The 20,456-nt window shown below is 41.1% G+C and overlaps 1 protein-coding gene across 2 annotated transcripts in view; it reads right to left on the bottom strand.

Annotated features, from left to right (window-relative positions):
- ZC3H7A (zinc finger CCCH-type containing 7A) overlaps positions 1-20,456 on the bottom strand; it is a 137,800-nt gene that overhangs the window by 74,628 nt on the left and 42,716 nt on the right. For both annotated transcript variants that reach the window (XM_053694453.1, XM_053694454.1), the window contains 3 exons: positions 10,982-11,015; positions 8,654-8,859; positions 5,866-6,061 (listed from right to left, as the gene is read on the bottom strand). In XM_053694453.1, the coding sequence (XP_053550428.1) occupies positions 5,866-6,061; positions 8,654-8,859; positions 10,982-11,015 (436 nt within the window). The remainder of the gene's footprint in view (positions 1-5,865; positions 6,062-8,653; positions 8,860-10,981; positions 11,016-20,456) is intronic.

Raw genomic sequence — 20,456 nt, 5'->3', positions numbered from 1 at the left:
GCTGCCTTACATATCTGATCAACAGAAGCCTCGTTCTTGAAGGCCCATGTGGAAGCCACAGCCCTAGTAGAGTGAGCTGTGATTTGTTCAGGAGGCTGCCGTCCGGCAGTCTCATAAGCCAATCGGATGATGCTTTTCAGCCAGAAAGAAAGAGAGGTAGCAGTAGCTTTTTGACCTCTCCTCTTACCAGAATAAAAGACAAACAAAGAAGAAGTTTGTCTGAAATCCTTTGTTGCTTCTAAATAGAACTTTAAAGCACGGACTACATCTAAATTGTGTAACAAACGTTCCTTCTTTGAAACTGGATTCGGACACAAAGAAGGAACAACTATTTCCTGGTTAATGTTCTTGTTGGAAACAACTTTTGGAAGAAAACCAGGCTTGGTTCGCAAAACAACCTTATCTGAATGGAACACCAGATAGGGAGAAGTACACTGCAAAGCAGATAATTCAGAAACTCTTCTAGCAGAAGAAATAGCAACCAAAAACAAAACTTTCCAAGATAGTAACTTGATATCTAAGGAATGTAAGGGTTCAAATGGAACTCCTTGAAGAACTGAAATAACTAAATTTAGACTCCAGGGAGGAGTCAAGGGTCTGTAAACAGGCTTGATTCTAACCAAGGCCTGTACAAAAGCTACCAGTCGTTTGTGTAACAAGACAGATAAAGCAGAAATCTGTCCTTTTAGAGAACTCACTGACAATCCCTTATCCAAACCTTCTTGGAGAAAGGAGAGGATCCTAGGAATTTTAATCTTACTCCAGGAGAATCCCTTGGATTCACACCAACAGATATATCTTTTCCATATTTTATGGTAAATCTTTCTAGTCACAGGTTTTCTGGCTTGGACCAGAGTATCTATCACTGAATCTGAAAACCCACGCTTGGATAAAATCAAGCGTTAAATTTCCAAGCAGTCAGCTGCAGAGAAACTAGGTTTGGATGTTCGAATGGACCTTGTACTAGAAGATCCTGTCTCAAAGGTAGCTTCCATGGTGGAGCCGATGACATATTCACCAGGTCTGCATACCAAGTCCTGCGCGGTCACGCAGGAGCTATCAGAATCACCGAGGCCTTCTCCTGTTTGATCCTGGCTACAAGCCTGGGAAGGAGAGGGAACGGTGGAAACGCATAAGCTAGGTTGAACGACCAAGGCGCCACTAATGAATCCACTAGAGTCGCCTTGGGATCCCTGGATCTGGACCCTTAGCAGGGAACCTTGAAGTTCTGACGAGACGCCATCAGATCCATGTCTGGAATGCCCCATAATTGAGTCAACTGGGCAAACACCTCCGGGTGAAGTTCCCACTCCCCCGGATGGAAAGTCTGACGACTCAGATAATCCGCCTCCCAGTTGTCTACTCCTGGGATGTGGATTGCAGATAGGTGGCAGGAGTGATCCTCCGCCCATTTGATGATTTTGGACACCTCTCTCATCGCCAAGGAACTTCTTGTTCCCCCCTGATTGTTGATGTAAGCTACAGTCGTCATGTTGTCTGACTGGAATCTTATGAATCCGGCCTTCGCTAGTTGAGGCCAAGCCCGGAGAGCATTGAATATCACTCTCAGTTCCAGGATGTTTATCTGGAGAAGAGACTCTTCCCGAGACCATAGACCCTGAGCTTTCAGGGAATCCCAGACCGCGCCCCAGCCTAATAGACTGGCGTCGGTCGTGACAATGACCCACTCTGGTCTGCGGAAACTCATTCCCCGGGACAGGTGATCCTGGGTCAACCACCAACGGAGTGAGTCTCTGGTCATCTGGTCTACTTGAATCATTGGAGACAAGTCTGTATAGTCCCCATTCCACTGCTTGAGCATGCACAGTTGTAATGGTCTTAGATGAATTTGAGCAAAAGGAACTATGTCCATTGCTGCAACCATCAACCCTACTACTTCCATGCACTGAGCTATGGAAGGCTGCAGAATAGAGTGAAGAACTTGACAAGCGTTTAGAAGCTTTGACTTTCTGACTTCTGTCAGGAAGATCTTCATTTCTAAAGAATCTATTATTGTTCCCAAAAAGGGAACTCTTGTCGACGGAGACAGGGAACTCTTTTCTACGTTCACCTTCCACCCGTGAGATCTGAGAAAGGCTAGAACAATGTCTGTATGAGCCTTTGCTTTGGAAAGAGACGACGCTTGGATTAGAATGTCGTCCAGATAAGGTGCCACTGTAATACCCCTTGGTCTTAGAACCGCTAGAAGGGACCCGAGCACCTTTGTGAAAATCCTTGGGGCAGTGGCTAGCCCGAATGGGAGAGCCACGAACAGGTAATGCTTGTCCAGAAAGGCGAACCTTAGGAACTGATGATGATCTTTGTGGATAGGAATATGTAGATACGCATCCTTTAAATCCACGGTAGTCATAAATTGACCCTCCTGGATTGTAGGTAAAATTGTTCGAATGGTTTCCATTTTGAACAATGGAACTCTGAGAAATTTGTTTAGAATTTTTAAATCCAGAATTGGTCTGAAAGTTCCCTCTTTTTTTGGGAACTACAAACAGATTTGAGTAAAACCCCTGACCTCGTTCCACAGTTGGAACTGGGTGTATCACTCCCATCTTTAACAGGTCTTCTACACAATGTAAGAATGCTTGTCTCTTTATTTGGTTTGAAGATAAGTGAGACATGTGGAACCTTCCCCTTGGGGGTAGTTCCTTGAATTCTAGAAGATAACCCTGAGAAACTATTTCTAGTGCCCAGGGATCCTGAACATCTCTTGCCCAAGCCTGAGCAAAGAGAGAGAGTCTGCCCCCTACTAGATCCGGTCCCGGATCGGGGGCTACCCCTTCATGCTGTTTTGGTAGTAGCAGCAGGCTTCTTGGCCTGTTTACCCTTGTTCCAGCCTTGCATTGGTTTCCAAGCTGGTTTAGTCTGGAAAGCGTTACCCTCTTGTCTAGAGGCTGCAGAGTTGGAAGCCGGTCCGTTCCTGAAATTGCGAAAGGAACGAAAATTGGACTTATTCTTAGCCTTGAAAGGTCTATCTTGTGGGAGGGCATGGCCCTTTCCCCCAGTGATGTCTGAAATAATCTCTTTCAATTTTGGCCCAAAAAGGGTCTTACCTTTGAAAGGGATATTAAGCAATTTTGTCTTGGAAGATACATCCGCCGACCAAGACTTTAGCCAGAGCGCTCTGCGCGCCACAATTGCAAACCCTGAATTTTTCGCCGCTAACCTCGCTAACGCAAAGCGTCTAAAATAAAGGAATTAGCTAACTTAAGTGCGTGAATTCTGTCCATGACTTCCTCATACGGAGTCTCCCTACTGAGCGACTTTTCCAGTTCCTCGAACCAGAACCACGCCGCTGTAGTGACAGGAATAATGCCCGAAATAGGTTGAAGGAGGTAACCTTGCTGTACAAAAATCTTTTTAAGCAAACCCTCCAATTTTTTATCCATAGGATCTTTGAAAGTACAATTGTCCTCAATAGGAATGGTCGTGCGCTTGGCTAGTGTAGAAACCGCCCCCTCGATCTTAGGGACTGTTTGCCATAAGTCCTTCCTGGGGTCGACCATAGGGAACACTTTCTTAAATATAGGAGGAGGGACAAAAGGTATGCCTGGCTTCTCCCACTCCTTATTCACTATGTCCGCCACCCGTTTAGGTATCGGAAAAGCATCAGGGTGCACCAGGTCCTCAAGGAACTTGTCCATCTTGCACAATTTTTCTGGGATGACCAGGTTGTCACAATCATCCAGAGTAGATAGCACCTCCTTAAGTAATGCGCGGAGATGCTCTAATTTAAATTTAAATGTCACAACATCAGGTTCTGCCTGCTGAGAAATTCTTCCTGTATCAGAAATTTCCCCATCTGACAAACCCTCCCTCACTGCCACTTCAGATTGGTGTGAGGGTATGACAGAAAAATTATCATCAGCGCCCTCCTGCTCTACAGTGTTTAAAACAGAGCAATCGCGCTTTCTCTGAAATGCTGGCATTTTGGATAAAATATTAGCTATGGAGTTATCCATTACTGCCGTCAATTGTTGCATAGTAACAAGCATTGGCGCGCTAGAAGTACTAGGGGTCGCCTGCGCGGGCATAACTGGTATAGACACAGAAGGAGATGATGTAGAACTATGTCTACTTCCTTCATCTGAGAAATCATCCTGGGCAACCTTACTATTTGTGACAGTACTATCCTTACTTTGTTTGGACGCTATGGCACAATTATCACACATATTTGAAGGGGGAACCACATTGGCTTCCATACATACAGAACATGATCTATCTGAAGGTACAGACATGTTAAACAGGCTTAAACTGGTTAATAAAGCACAAAAACCGTTTTAAAATAAAACCGTTACTGTCTCTTTAAATGTTAAACAGGGCACACTTTATTACTGAATATGGGAAAAACTATGAAGGAATTATCCAATCTTTACCAAAATTTTTTTTTAAAGCTGTTAACCCTTAAAATGTGGAAACCAGAGCCGTTTGCAATTTTAACCCCCCTACAGTACCACCCACAGCCTTTGTTGTGACTTCACCAATCCCAGGGGGGTATACGATACCAATTGAAGCCTTCTAGGAACGTTTTCAGTGGATACCAGACCCTCACACATGCAGCTGCATGTACTGTACTCAAAAGTAACTGCGCAATAATGGCGCAAAAATGAGGCTCTGCCTACTACAGAGAAAGGCCCTTCCTGACTGGGAAGGTGTCTTAACAAGTGCCTGGCGCTAAAAACGTTCCCCAATATTAAAAAAGTGTGAAATTCACTTCAAACTGCATATAATACTTAAATAAAGCAATCGATTTAGCCCCTAAAAGTGTCTACCAGTTTATAGCCCATAATAAGCCCTTTATTCTGTTTGAGTCTAAGAAAATGGCTTACCGATCCCCATGAGGGAAAAATGACAGCCTTCCAGCATTACACAGTCTTGTTAGAAAAATGGCTAGTCATACCTTGAGCAGAAAAGTCTGCAAACTGTTCCCCCCAACTGAAGTTCTCTCAGCTCAACAGTCCTGTGTGGGAACAGCAATTGATTTTAGTTACTGCTGCTAAAATCATACTCCTCTTTTAAACAGAACTCTTCATCTCTTTCTGTTTCAGAGTAAATAGTACATACCAGCACTATTTTAAAATAACAAACTCTTGATAGAAGAATAAAAAACTACAACTAAACACCACATACTCTTCACCATCTCCGTGGAGATGCTACTTGTTCAGAGCGGCAAAGAGAATGACTGGGGGGGCGGAGCCTGGGAGGGACTATATGGACAGCTTTTGCTGTGCTCGTTGCCATTTCCTGTTGGGGAAGAGAATATTCCCACAAGTTATGGATGACGCCGTGGACCGGACACAACAACGTTGGAGAAATGTTGCTCTTTGAAATAAATATGTGAATCATAAATTTGATGTCCCTTGAAGCTGTGCAAGAAACAGAAGTCAATATACGGACGTATTACCTCTAAAGATGTTATCTAAACACACTACTAAAGTGTGGACAAACACACAAGTATGGGGGACCAGAAATGCTGGCATCATATCTTTCTGGCGTTAAAACTGGTCACTCACCCATTATTACCGACATCAGCAAGGATGGAGAATGCAGCAAGTCAAGGGTTAAGTACTGTGGATCACCATCTGGTTATTTGTAACCACTGATACATTTAAGAGAACTAGCTTGACTTATTGTGACTCACTACAACAGCTCAGAATATGGATCACTCAACATGGTTATTTAGTACATGATGACAAATAGTTATACTCTATATTAGCCTCATGGTTACGATCCCTGGACATTCGACACATTTAGTTTTAAAACTTGTAAGTGCAATAAAAAATACCAGTTTTCTTTCTTCTATATTCATTAAGGAGTAGGTAAAACATACATAACCACAGTGATGCTCACCTGCTTGGGAGTCTGACAGAGAGAGAGACTTCAGAGAAAAGCTATCCAAAGAGGACGTCAGAGACCGACTATATCGATCAGATAGTGTCACAGACGAGGCAAAACTGGAGAGACCTGGTGGCGAATCAAGTAGCGCACTGGGGAATGGCAAGCTCTGGGCTCTGCGCTGCAGGTGATCAGAAACTGCACTACCTGACTGTAACAGAAAAACAAACCACCAAAACAGACCATAAGATGCTGCACAACTAATAAATACATTAACACTAGAGATACCGCACAACCTACTTAGTCCCATTTCACTATCTGAGCTTGCACCAGCAGAGAGCTGTATACAAACTGTTCGGGGAAGATTCAGTGTTACATGTCGTGTGATTAGGAGTCTATAAGAAGTCCCTCTGAGGAGAGTAATGCAGTGGGGCAAGGCGCATAGGCTTCACTTAAAGGGACAGTCTACACCAGAATTTGTATTGTTTAAAAAAATAGATAATCCCTTTATTACCCATTCCCCAGTTTTGCATAACCAACACAGTTATATTAATATATTTTTTACCTCTGTGATTACCTTGTATCTAATTCTCTGCAGACTGCCCCCTTATCTCAGTGCTTTTGACAGACATGCAGTTTGGCCAATCAGTGCAGACCCCTAAATAATTCCACAGGAGTGAGCACAATGTTATCTATAAGACACACATGAACTAGTACTGTCTAACTGTAAAAAAAAATCCAAATGCTCTGAGCTAGGAGGCGGTTTTCAAAGGTTTAGAAATCAGTTTGAGCCTAGGTAGGTTTAGCTTTTCTAAAATACCACCAAGGGAACAAAGCAAATATGATGATAAAAGTAAATTGGAAAGTTGTTTAAAATGACATGCCCTATCTGAATCATGAAAGTTTAATTTTGACTAGACTGTCCCTTTAAGCAGTCTTGACAAGTATAGTGTGTTGGTAAGAATCACTTATATCTAAGATTTTCACAGGTTACAACGGCCTGTTCTGAATTTAAGTGAAATAAAACAGAGACTTAAAAGGGACATTCCGGTCAAAATTGAAATGCACATAGATGAATAAGATCTGTGGATAGAAACATATTTACAATATCCATAGACAAAATTGCTTCTAGTAAAAGTTGTCACTTTTTTAGTGCTAGAATATTCCTCTGCACGAGCATGTGAAGCATACATAGATATTCTCAGTGCACCAACATCTCTGCTCAGAGAGCCAGTGAGGCTTGTATAATGTCCGCAATTAAGCAAATTTAATTACTAGATGATACAAGCACCTTAGGCAAGTGCTGTATTTAATATGCTAGTGCACGGTGCATACTTAAATATACTCTTGAAACAGCCATTATTTTTAATAAAAGCATACTTGTTAATACATGTATATTGTACAAAAGCTTCTACTGAAAACTGAAATGCATCTATGTGCATTCCAATATTAGCTGGAATGTCCCTTTAAGCTCCTTTAAAAAAAAGGTTTGAATACTTATAATTTAAAGTGCTGATTACTCACTAATATGTCGTTTTGTAGCTTTGAATACAATGAATCATATCAGCAGCTTGCATGAGATAACTGTCCCTTTAAAGGGACATTCCAGACAAATTTGGAATCTACATGGATGCATTTCATTTTTTAGTAGAAGCATTTTTGTAATATACATGTATTAGCAAAAATGCTTTAAATGGAAGCTAAATCTGTTTCAAAGGTGTATTTAAGTATGCACCGTGCACCAGCATTTTAAACACAGCACTTGCTTAAAGAGCCTAAGGTACTTGCTCCATCTAGTAATGACTCAGTCTGTTAATTGCTGACATGATACAAGCCCCACTGGTGCTCTGAGCAGCTGCAATATTTAAAATGTGGGTGCACTGAGAATACCTAACTATGCCTCACAGGCACGTACAGAGAAAACTGTTAACACTAAAACAGTGATAACTTTTTTGCCAATACAAGTATATTGCAAATATTTTTCTATTCAAATGTGCAATTCATCTATGTGCTTTTAAATTTTGACTGGAATGTTCCTTTAAATGGACGTTGGACTGAAAATTGAATTTCCCATAAAATGTTTAATTATGCACAGTAAAACAGTTTGTAATGCACTTTTATTATTTATATCCCCTCCTTTTCCTGTAATTTAACTGTGAAAAATAATGGCTTTTACAGTGCCCCCCTTCCTCCCCAAAAGAGGCTAACGTGCTTCCAGAACCCAGTGCCTGCAACATGCTTCATAGTGATTGGCAGATTAGTACAGGAACTCTTTTTTTATCTGTCCCTAATTGGCCACAGAACAAGAGATAAATTAAAAATACACTTGCTCTTTTTAAGGAGTTTGTTCAAGACTGCAAAACAATCATTTTGCTACACAAAATTACAGTTTATTTTATGTGCATCTCTTTTGCAAAGCAGCGGCTCATCTTTAGAACTATATACTACACATGTAAAAATAAATTATTTTAATGTTCCATTAAATCTGAGCAGCTATTAGACAGTAGGAGCAAATGTATGTACAGTATGTATATAACAAAGACATACACTGAACCTAAACTCAAGAGAGTCCCAGACAAAGTGCCGCAGGCACAAAACGTGTAGGACTGTGCCTGAGCCTTTACAATCCTGTATGTTTTTAATATAATCCAAAAAAATGGTACATTTTATATAGCTTTATTCCTCAAACTGGTCTGGAATATAGATTAGATACCTAAACTCAAGTGATATTGGTGATGTGACATTCCTCTTATGACTTCCTTTAGGTAACTACAATAAGATTGTTTTTCAAAAGGGATCTCACCAGGTTTATGTCACTTGGTTCTGGCACAGAATCAAGGATTTCATCCAGCTCTGCCCCAATTACATCTCCATCTAAGTAACGTCCGCAGACCACGGGGAAGGTACCATTACTGACCAGTGCAGAAGGAAATGTTCCTAATTCTGCACTGGGGTACATTAGTGGAGGCGGCGGTGACAGTGGAGAGTCATAGTTCACTTCAGGTAAATCTGAAAATATAGTAAAAAAAAATAAATCAATAATTATTGTAAAATTAGTGCTTATGACAAAACTTTATTATTATTTTTCATTAAAACATTGCTGTTATTGCTTACAGATATAAATCTTATACTCTCTCCACCTATCATCTTAGAAAAATAATTAAAATGGAATTTATCATTGCAATGTTTTTTTGTACAGCAACATATAACCTTGTGGCGGAATTATTTAAAGTGAAGATAAACTTTGGTGAATGAAAGCCCGTTTTTTAAAAATACTATTAAAAACAGAGGCACTTTCATTCATCAAAGTTTACAGAGCAGCTATTTTGATTAAAAACTTACCTTTGTTCTTTTCACAGGCAGAGCAGCTTCCCCCTTCTCTAAATCCTCTCTTCACACGTCAGCAATGACTAATCCAGCTTCCTCCAATCACGGCTTTCCCCCCAGGGTAGTCATTGCCTGAGGCCATGCTGTGATTGGAGGAAGCCGGATTAGTCATTGCTGATGCGTGAAGAGAGGATTTCCAGGAGGGGGAAGCTGCTCTGGCTGTGAAAAGAAAAAAAAGTATGTTTTTAATCAAAACGGCTGATTTGTACACTTTGATGAATGAAAGTGCCTCTGTTTTTAATAGTATTTTTAAAAAACGGGCTTTCATTCATCAAAGTTTACCTTTACTTTAACTAGACTTAAAGGGACAGTCTACACCAAAAATTTTCTTATTTAAAAAGATAGATAATCCCAGGGGGCGGAGTTAGACGCCAAAGACACCAGACGTGTCTCTCGGAAGCTCCCATTTATGGCCTGAATCTATTTAATTAAATTATGGTGGTTTTTTGGGCAAAAAGGGTTATAATATCTCTCTATAGCTCCACTAACAAGAGCCCAGAGTCCCACTTACAAAGACGGCATAGGGTGCTTATTCGGAACCTCAATAGCGGTAGAGAACTCCATTATGAAGAGACCCTAATGGCGGGAAGCGGCGTCTATGCTAATGAGACTTTACTTAACTTTTTTAGTGTGAAGACACCAACAAAAGAGTTACCCACAGCCTACATGATCTTTGCATGTTATAGTACTGGGGGCCGCTTCACCGACCGGGACCTCTGAACCTCCTCACTCCTGATGGTTGCTGTGTAATCACACTCACGGAGGGGCCAAACAGACAAGGTCCGGGTGGACACACGCAGAGCAAATCACGTCTGGGACTCCATCTCACCATGAAGACACTGCACACAATTGTGAGATCACTCCTACGGGACTTAGAGGTTAAGATGGAAACCCAGTTTGAGGAGCTGACTCTACTCTGCAGGATAAGTAGACTCCTAAATAACTTCACGGGAGTGAGCACAATGTTATCTAAATGACACATGTGAACTAGCACAGTCTAACTGTTAAAAACTTTCAAAATGCTCTGAGCTAGGAAGCGGTTTTCAACTGTTTAGAAATCAGTTTGAGCCTAGCTAGGTTTAGCTTTTCAAAAATACCACCAAGGGAACAAAGCAAATTTGATGATAAAAGTAAATTGGAAAGTTGTTTAAAATTGCATACCCTATCTGAATCATGAAAGTTTAGTTTTGACTTTACTGTCCCTTTAATTGTCACATTAGCAAGCACAACATCCTATGCTAAATATAAAAGGGACATCTGAAAATTTAGTAGAGCATGTAAGAGAATGTGTTTTTAATGTTTTTTCCCCCATTGATTCAAAACAGAATTTTAGCCTCTTTCTTATAGAGAAAGTAGCCACAGTGCAAGGTATGCATTTGATATCCGTGTGTTCTATGGTACCCACTGGGATCCTGGGATTTGTGATTCCAGCAGGAGACAGTGACTATAGATAAGAATGCAGAAGCAGCAGCTGAACTTACAACCAGACATGAAGCTAATGGATACAGCAAAGAGGTATTTACCAGGAGCAGAAAGTGACGTTTTACTTTTACCTTTCCCTCTATGATTGCCATGAGTCACTGGATTAAGTGTTCATAAGCAATATTAATGCAGTGACAGTAAAGTATGATTACAAGCCCATAATTAGAGGTGCTTTTATATAGATCATGTCATTAAAAAATTTAAAACGTAAATAAAATAAGTGGAAGCATTCATAATCCAACAGTAAGGTTAAACAGCTCACCTGGTTCAATCTGCTCTGCTAAGCAGTCAGCGTTCTACAACAACAGAAAGAAAATGTCAGCATGTTTGATATAAAAAATGAAATTTATGCTTACCAGATAAATGTATTTATTTCTTGACACGGTGAGTCCACGGATCATCTCTAATTACTATTGGGAATATCACTCCTGCCCAGCAGGAGGCGGAAAAGAGCACCACAGCAAAGCTGTTAAGTATCACTTCCTTTCCCTCCAACCCGAGTCATTCGACCGAAGTAAAAGGAGAGAAAGGAAGTAACAAGGTGCAGAGGTGCCTGAGGTTTAGAACACGAAAAACTGTCTAAAGAAACAGGGCGGGCCGTGGACTCACCGTGTCAAGAAATAAATACATTTATTATCAGGTAAGCATAAATGTAGTTTTCTTTCTAATGACACGGTGAGTCCACGGATCATCTCCAATTACTATTGGGAATCAATACCCAAGATAGAGGATACAGATGAAAAGGGAGGGACAAGACAGGGAACCTAAACGGAAGGCACCACTGCTTGAAGAACCTTTCTCCCAAAAGAAGCCTCAGCCAAGGCAAAATAATCAAATTTATAGAATTTGGAGAAAGTGTGTAAAGAGGACCAGGTTGCAGCCTTGAAAATCTGTTCCATAGAAGCTTCATGCCCAGGAAGAGAAAAACAGCCCTTGTAGAATGAGCCGTGACTCTCTCAGGAGGCTGCTGTCCAGCAGTTTCATAGGCAAAGCGAATGATACTCTTCAGCCACAAAGAAAGAGAAGTAGCCGTAGCTTTCTGACCCTTACGTTTCCCAGAGAAGACAACAAACAGAGCCGAATACTGGAGAAAATCCTTAGTCGCCTGCAAATAGTATTTCAGCGCACGCACCACATCTAGGTTGTGCAGCAGACGTTCCTTATGAGAAAGGGGGGTTAGGACATAAAGAAGGAACAACAATTTCTTGATTAATGTTCCTATCCAAAACCACTTTAGGAAAGAAACCCAATTTAGTATGCAGAACTACCTTATCAGAATGAAAAATAAGATAAGGGGATTCACACTGCAATGCCGAGAGTTCTGAGACTCTGCGAGCAGAAGAAATTGCAACAAGAAACAAAACTTTCCAAGATAACATGTTAATATCTAAGGAATGCATAGGCTCAAACGGAGCCTGCTGAAGAACTTTAAGAACAAGGTTAAGACTCTAGGGAGGAGTAACCGGTTTAAACACAGGCCTGATTCTGACCAAGGCCTGACAGAACAATTGCACGTCTGGTACATCTGCCAGACGCTTATGTAACAAAATAGACAAGGCCGATATTTGATCCTTCAAGGTACTTGCCGATAAACCCTTCTCCAAACCCTAATGGAGAAAGGACAGAATTCAAGGAATCCAAACTCTACTCCAAGAGTAGCCTCTGGATTCAGACCAATACAGATATTTATGCCATATCTTATAGTAAATCTTTCTAGTAACAGGCTTACGAGCCTGAATCATGATCTCAATGACCGACTCAGAAAACCCACGCTTAGATAAAATTAAGCATTCAATCTCCAAGCAGTCAGCTTCAGAGAAATGAGATTTGGATGAAGGAAGGGCCCTTGAAGTAGAAGATCTTTCCTCAGTGGAATTCTCCAAGGTGGGAGAGATGACATTTCCACTAGATCTGCATACCAGATCCTGCGAGGCCACGTCGGTGCAATGAGGATCATCTATGCCCTCTCCTGTTTGATTCGAGCAATGACTTGAGGAAGGAGAATGATCAGAGGAAATTGATACGCTAGAGTGAAATTCCAAGAGACCGCCAGAGCATCTATCAGTACCGCCTGAGGTTCCTTCGACCTCGACCCGTACCTTGAAAGCTTGGTATTCTGTTGAGATGCCATGAGATCCAGCTCCGGCTGTCCCCATTTGAGAATCAAGCTTGAAAACACCTCCGGATGGAGTTCCCACTCCCCCAGGTGAAAAGTCTGTTTGCTCAGAAAATCCGCTTCCCAATTGTCCACTCCTGGAATGTGAATCGCAGATAGACAGCAGTTGTGGATCTCTGCCCACTGAATAATCTTGGCTACCTCTGTCATGGCCAAAGGAACTCTGAGTTCCTCCCTGATGATTGATGTAAGCCACTGAAGTTATGTTGTCCGATTAGAACCTGACACACCGGGCTGAAGCTGAGGCCAAGCCAGAAGAGCATTGAAGATTGCCCTCAGTTCTAGGATGTTTATGGGGAGAACAGACACCTCCCGAGTCCATGTTCCCTGAGCCTTTAAAGAGCCCCAGACTGCTCCCCAACCCAGCAGGCTGGCGTACGTTTTTACAATCACCCAGGAGGGTCTGCCAAAGCAGGTTCCTTGGGAGAGATGATCCTGAGACAACCAAGGAAGAAAGTCTCTTGTCGCCTGATCCAGAAGAATTTGTGGAGACAGATCCGCATAATCCCTGTTCCATTGCCTGAGCATGCATAACTGCAGAGGTCTGAGTTGGAACCGGGCAACCGAAATTATTTCCATGGCAGCTACCATCAGACCGATCACCTCCATACATTGAGCCACAGACGGCCGAGGAGAAGACTGAAGGGCCTGACAAAAGTCGAGGATCTTTGATTTTCTGACCTCTGTCAGAAATATTTTCATTAATACGAAATCTATTATGGTTCCCAGGAACACGTCCCTTGTAGCTGGAATCAAGGAACTATTTCCCAAATTCACCTTCCATCCGTGAGAACACAGAAAAAAACAACAACATCTCTGTGTGGGAGTTTGCTTGTTGAAAGGATGGCGCCTGAACCAGAATGTCATCCAGATAAGGCGCCACTGCAATGCCCCGCAACCGGAGCACCGCCAACAGGGATCCCAGGACCTTTGAAAAAATTATGGGAGCTGTGGCAAGGCAGAAGGGAAGAGCCACGACCTGGAAGTGCTTGTCTAGAAAAGTGAACCTCAGAAACTTGTGATGATCCCTGTGGATAGGAACATGCAGGTACGCATCCTTTAAATCTACTGTTGTCATGAATTAACCCTCTTGAACCAAGGGAAGAATGAAACGGATAGTTTCCATCTTGAAGGACGGTACTCTGAGAATCTTGTTTAGACTCTTGAGATCTAAAATTGGTCTGAAAGTTCCCTCTTTTTTGGGAATCACAAACAGATTGGAGTAAAATCCCAGACCCTGTTCCTGCATGGGAAAAGGAACTATCACTCCCAGGTCAGAAAGGTCCCGAGCACAGTGTAAGAACACCTCTCTTTTTATCTGGTCTACAGATAATCTTGAGAGCAGAAACCTGCCCATGGGAGGAAAGGTCTTGAATTCCTGTTTGTATCCTTTGGACACGATGTCCACTGCCCAGGGATCCGGACCATCCCAAACCCAGGCCTGAGCGAAAACGGAGAGTCTGCCCCCACAAGATCTGGTGCCAGATCAGGGGCAGACCCTTCATGCTGACTTTGAGTCATTAGCGGGCTTCTTAGATTGCTTCCCCTTGTTCCAAGACTGGTTAGTCCTCCAGGAAAGTTTGGACTGATCCTGCTTGGCAGAGGAAGGCTTACCTTTGAAGTTTATAAAGGAACGAAAATTACTCTGACGTCCCTTCTGCTTATTCCTCTTATCCTGAGGGAGGAAATTACCCTTTCCTCCCGTAATGTCAGAAATAATCTCAAACAAGGTCTTACCCTTGTAGGGAATCGCCAAAAGCTTAGACGAAACATCCGCAGACCAGGATTTCAACCATAAGGCTCTGCGGGCCAGAACGTCAAAACAAGAAATCTTTGCTCCCAGCTTGATAACCTGAAGGGAAGCATCCGTAATAAAGGAATTGGTCAACTAAAGGGCCTGTATCCTGTCCTGGATCTCTTAAAGGGGAGTGTCTATCTGAATAGAATCAGACAAGGCATCAAACCAGTACACCGCTGCACTATTGTTGGTAACAATACACACCGCTGGTTGCCATTGTAAACCCTGGTGTACATACATCTTTTTGAGCAACTCCTCCAACTTCTTATCCATAGGATGCTTAAAGGAAAAACTATCCTCTATGGGAATAGTGGTTCTCTTAGCCAAAGTGGAAATTGCCCCTCCCACCGTGGGAACCATCTGCCAAGACTCCTTGAAAGAGTCAGCAATAGGAAACATCTTCTTAAAAATAGGGGATGGAGAAAAAAAAAGGGATACCAGGCCTCTCCCATTCCCTAGAGTAATCACTTTAACTACAAACTGTAGCTAAGTGATAAGTTATTTAGCTGCGCTATCCAAAGATAGCTTAATGAGTGTAGTATACTAATGTCTAGATAATCCTATATTAGCACAACTAAATAAAATGTATTTTAAAATGTATTTATTACAATGCAAAAACAAAAATAAAATAAAATCAATGCAAGCATATAATAATTAGACCATTCAGATACACATAATAAATGGATAATAAGCAGAACATATAAAGCATAACATATAAAGCATACAAACGAGACCAATGAGATGATGTTGATGAGATGATATGGTTCCAATGTAATAGATTGTGGCATATGTGGCAAGCCGTATTAGTAAAGCAGACACATGTGTTTAATAGACACAGCGATGTTAGCAAGGTTTAGCGTTTTACTTTTTCCTTCCCAAAGTTGCAGAGTTGGCAAAACTGCAGAATAGAGGCGAGAAGAAAGGACAAGAGAATCCTTTTACAAACACAAAATTAGTTCAAATTGGCAAGGTGTTTACTAATACTTACACCGGAAGCCAAGTGATGTTCCTCTGTGTTTGTTTGTTACTCCAGGCGGCAGATTTCAAACGGTCCTGTGCTTCCCTGGAGAGATCAAGTTACACAGCTTAGGAGAATGTTTGCGGCAGTCAGTACAATATGGCTACGGAAGCCCAAGTGGTCCAGTATTAGAGTAACGCGTTTCGGCTGTGCGCAGCCTTTCTCAAACAGGAAAGACCTCCACCATGGAAGGTACCTCAAAATACTTGTTTAGTTTACTAGACTTCTTAAGGTTGACTACGACAGTAGTGTCAGAGTTGTTCAAGGTAGCCAAAACCTCATTAAGTAGAAGTAGTGTTCCAGCTTAAATCTAAATGATACCACTTCAGCATCAGCAGAAGGAATTACACTGTCAGGGTCTGAGATTTCCCCCTCAGATGCCACCGAAGTATCCTCCTCCTCAGATTTCTGGGAAGGAACATTCGGAATAGCAACTACTGTGTCAGAAACCTTACTCAATGAATCCATAGATTTCCTCTTGCACTTTCCCTGCAACATGGGAAAGGCAGACAATGCATCAGATATCGCAGAAGACATGAGGGTAGCGATGTCTTGTAACGTAACTCCAGGTGGAGCTTGAGAAAAAGGGCAGGGCACTGCATGTGTGGACGACAAAACTTGGGACATTTGATGAGAAAGCTGCGGCATATCTTGAACATTGTCAGAAAACCCCTGAACAGCATCCGCCTTAGACAATGTTGGCTCAGAAAAAAGTCTATCCCTAAAATTTAATGTTCTCTCAATACATGAGGGACAGAAAGGGATTGGTGGTTCCAAGTTAGCATCAAAACATAAAGAACAGGTAACATTTTGCAGGGCCTCTTGTTCCATCTTTACTCAGAACTGAACAAATTAGAAATAAATAGTTATATTTTAATTTGCAATCAACATACAAAAACCGTTACTGTCCCTTTAAATTTTAAAACGAAACTGCTTTATTTTTAGTGCAAAAAAAAAAAAAAAAAACGGAATAAAATGGACACAAACACTCTGGACAGCCTCTACACCTCAGCTTAGCTTTGCGGAGGTACCTACCTGCATTGTTGATACCGGAGCCAATATACTGTTAAAAGAATTCCGGACTCAACTAAAAGCACTGAAAATGATGTCCGGCAACCCTAGTGCTGCTTACAAGTCTGCAAGGACGCAACAAGTACTTCACCCCTCCGGAACACAGGACGTGAGGGAGAAAAAGGCACACAACAGAAACCTTGCCACCTCAGCTAGCCCCGCCCATCGCGGGCATAACAAAATTAACCTCCCAGCCGGCATTATTATACTCTGAAGTAACGCCGCCGGGAGCAAGTGAAAACACACCACACATTAAGCCTATGTCTCCTCGTTCCCAGTGGCTGCAAATACTGCCCTTTTTTACATGATCCCCTAATTTAATAAGAGAATGTCTCTGGTGTCCCATCCAAATGAAGAGTTAATGTGCCATATTTTTCCTACACTGCTCATAAACATTAAATCAGCACTTACCTCCATATAATCTGCCAGGCAGAAGGGCAGCTCACTAGGTTTGAGAGGCATGTTCCCTCACATGGACCTGTGGAAAAAAACAAAGACTGAGTAATCTTACTCAGGCTTTTAAGTTAGGGAAGCAATAACTACTTGGGAGGCGCAGTGAGGATTGTACCACCAGTTCCCAATTGCTTAAAAGCCACCACTGCTCTACTGAAGAGACTGACATGGACTACGGCTACACCCCAGGAGAAAGCAGAACAAACCTGCACTGCTGAAAAAAATAATAAACTCTTGATTGAAGAATCTTCTTTCAGACACCTAAACTTAACCACCTCCTTGCTCTTAACGTAGGCAAAGAGAATGACTGGGGTTGAAGGGAAGGGGGGTGATATTTAACAGCTTTGCCATGGTGCTCTTTGCCTCCTCCTGCTGGGCAGGAGTGATATTCCCAATAGTAATTAGAGATGATCCGTGGACTCACTGTGTCATTAGAAAGAAAGTGTTAATTCACATTATGTGAGAAAACAATGTTGAGATCCCAATTACAGAGCATATACTACATTAGCAGATGTTCAATATGGATTATATTAATTTCAATTATACAAGTTCTGAGAAAGCTAAGAGGGGCACTAATGGATCTGCAGCTAGTAATTTAACCTATAACTGCTCACACACTTAAAGGGACATGAAACCCACATTTCTTCTTTTATTATTCAGATACAGAATACAATTCTAAAAAGTTTCCAATTTACGTCTATTATAAAAGTAGCTTTGTTCTCGTGTTATCCTTTGTTGAAGAGATATCTAGATAGGTAGCGTGCAGATGTCTGGAGCACTACATGACAGGAAATATTGCTGCCATCTAGTGCTCTTGCTAATGTATAACATTGTAGCAAAACTGCTGCCATGTAGTGCTGCAGACACGTGCACACTCCTAAACTTACCATCCTGCTTTTCAACAAAGGATAACAAGAAAACTAACATTTTATAATAGAAATAATAAAAAAAATTGTTTTTTTTGCTATTTATTTTGTTAAAAAAGAGATTGCTGTTAGAGAGATACGGCGTTCAGATATGTGCTTGGCAGGTGCCAGTGATGTCGCACAAAACACCAGCACCACTTGTGCCATATAAGAGTGTGGAGGCAAATAAATGTGCGAGTCACCTCATTGGCACAGGGTTGCCTCACACTAATAACATTTAACAACACACATTTTTGCACACACAACTACATTGCAAACAAATGTTTCTAATGGAATCAAACATGAGTTGCTGAACATTTTAACCACCACTTTAGAGTCATGATCATGTGCCAGTGCTTCAGTCTGGGAGTTTACCTAAGCAAGCTGTACCCGATAACAACAGCAATGTAATAACCAGACTTTTAGGAGCATTTGTGTTTCCCATAAAAGAAGAAATAGAAGAAACCCCAGCACATAAGGTCACTGGTGATGCAAAGCTTTATAAGAATGGTAGGATGGAACACAGAATCATATTTGCATTCCTGGAACACCCGACTCTGCTCCATATCAGAATACAGATAGTTATTGAAGAATACGCATGTATGGCTGTAGCGGATTGGCTCACCATCTGGAGTGGCATGGAGCAGACATTTTACTATGTATTTAAATATAATGGGTAGGTGTAGAGATTGTCTATATGTGTTTGCATATACTATCTGTTGACCTTGTAAATAAATGTGCCTTAGTTGTGCTAAGGCATTAAGAAAATGTATTTAAACATAACATATATATATACAAGTAGCCCTCAGTTTACGCCGGGGTTAGGTTCCAGAAGGAATGGTTGTAAATTGAAACCGTTGTAAATTGAAACCCAATTTATAATGTAAGTCAATGGGAAGTGAGGAAGATAGGTTCCAGGCCCCTCTCAAAATTGTCATAAGTAACACTTAATACATTATTTTAAAAGCTTTGAAATGAAGACTTTACATGCTAGACAGCATTATAAACCTAATAAAATAATCACACAACACAGAATATATACTTAAACTTAAGTTAAATAAACAAAAACTTTTGCTAGACAGCATTATAAACCTAATAAAATAATCACACAACACAGACTTCACTTGCATTTTTCTGCAAACAGTTCTTTCTATGCATTCCAATCTGGACTGAGTTATAGACAGGAAGACCTTGTTCCTTTGAAAGCTGCTCAATAGCTCAGGTCTGGTTAAACTGATTAATTTCAGCTTGCTTGGCTTTGCTGCGACACAAGCGGACAGCTCCACCTACTGGGTATTTTAATAAATGCAGTGCTTCTCAATGCTTTTCAATAGCAGTCACATGACTGAAAAAAAGGTTGTTATTCTGAAACGGTGTAAATTGAACCGTTGTAAAACGAGGGCCACCTGTATATGTGTGTGTGTGTATGTGTAAAAAGAATGCCTCTAGACACAAAACAAAAATGAATAGATAATAAATAAGAGAAATTTGTAACAGTTAAAATTTAACTTTTATTGTAGCTACTTGCTAAAAAGAGAACAGCAAAAAACATACAAAGTTTGCTGCCCTGCTAGGATTAAAAACACTTCAAAACTTGTTGGAATATATTATGGTTATACCAGTAAATGCAAGTATTTGCCAAGATCGCACTAGATAATAGCAATATAACGGGATGCGGAGGCTGGCACAAAAAAAGGAGAGAATATATGTGTTTAGGCTTCTAGATCACAGCCAGTGTGCTGCACTAATATATTGATACATGGAAACCATACATTAAATAAACTGAAATATCTAGTAAAGTCAGTGTGAAATGACGGAACCCAAATACAATGGGGATTAGTGTTGAAAAGGACAAGTATCTCTCACTAGGCTCTAATTAATGGAAGAGATCAATACGTATATGCAGCTTGTGAATATGTACTATGTACAGACGTTATATAAACTGTATCCCTTTTAAAGTGTCACTCGTATAGCCGTAAGAGTGTAAATATTGTTAAATTGCACCCATTGTATTGATAATATCACGAATATGTGGTAAGCAAGTATCATCTATAAGTATATAAGTTGGTAATACTAGAAAGGGAAAACCATACATTAATATTAAAGCATAAATATTGCGCTTCTTCCCTGCACCACCCTGGCTTTGCGCCAGTAATGTGGTTGGGGTAATAGTTTGCAGGTATATAGTCTAATGTAAATATTTTTATCAACAAGCAATGAGCACGTTAAAACAGAGAAAACGCGGTCGCGTTTCACTTCCTCTTTAATGTGCTCATTAAGTCTGGCAGCATAACCCTTAAATCATATTTAGCACAT

The sequence above is a fragment of the Bombina bombina genome, chromosome 11, assembly GCF_027579735.1.
Source record: "Bombina bombina isolate aBomBom1 chromosome 11, aBomBom1.pri, whole genome shotgun sequence".
NCBI lineage: Eukaryota > Metazoa > Chordata > Amphibia > Anura > Bombinatoridae > Bombina > Bombina bombina.
This window is presented reverse-complemented; position numbering and strand designations above follow the sequence as displayed.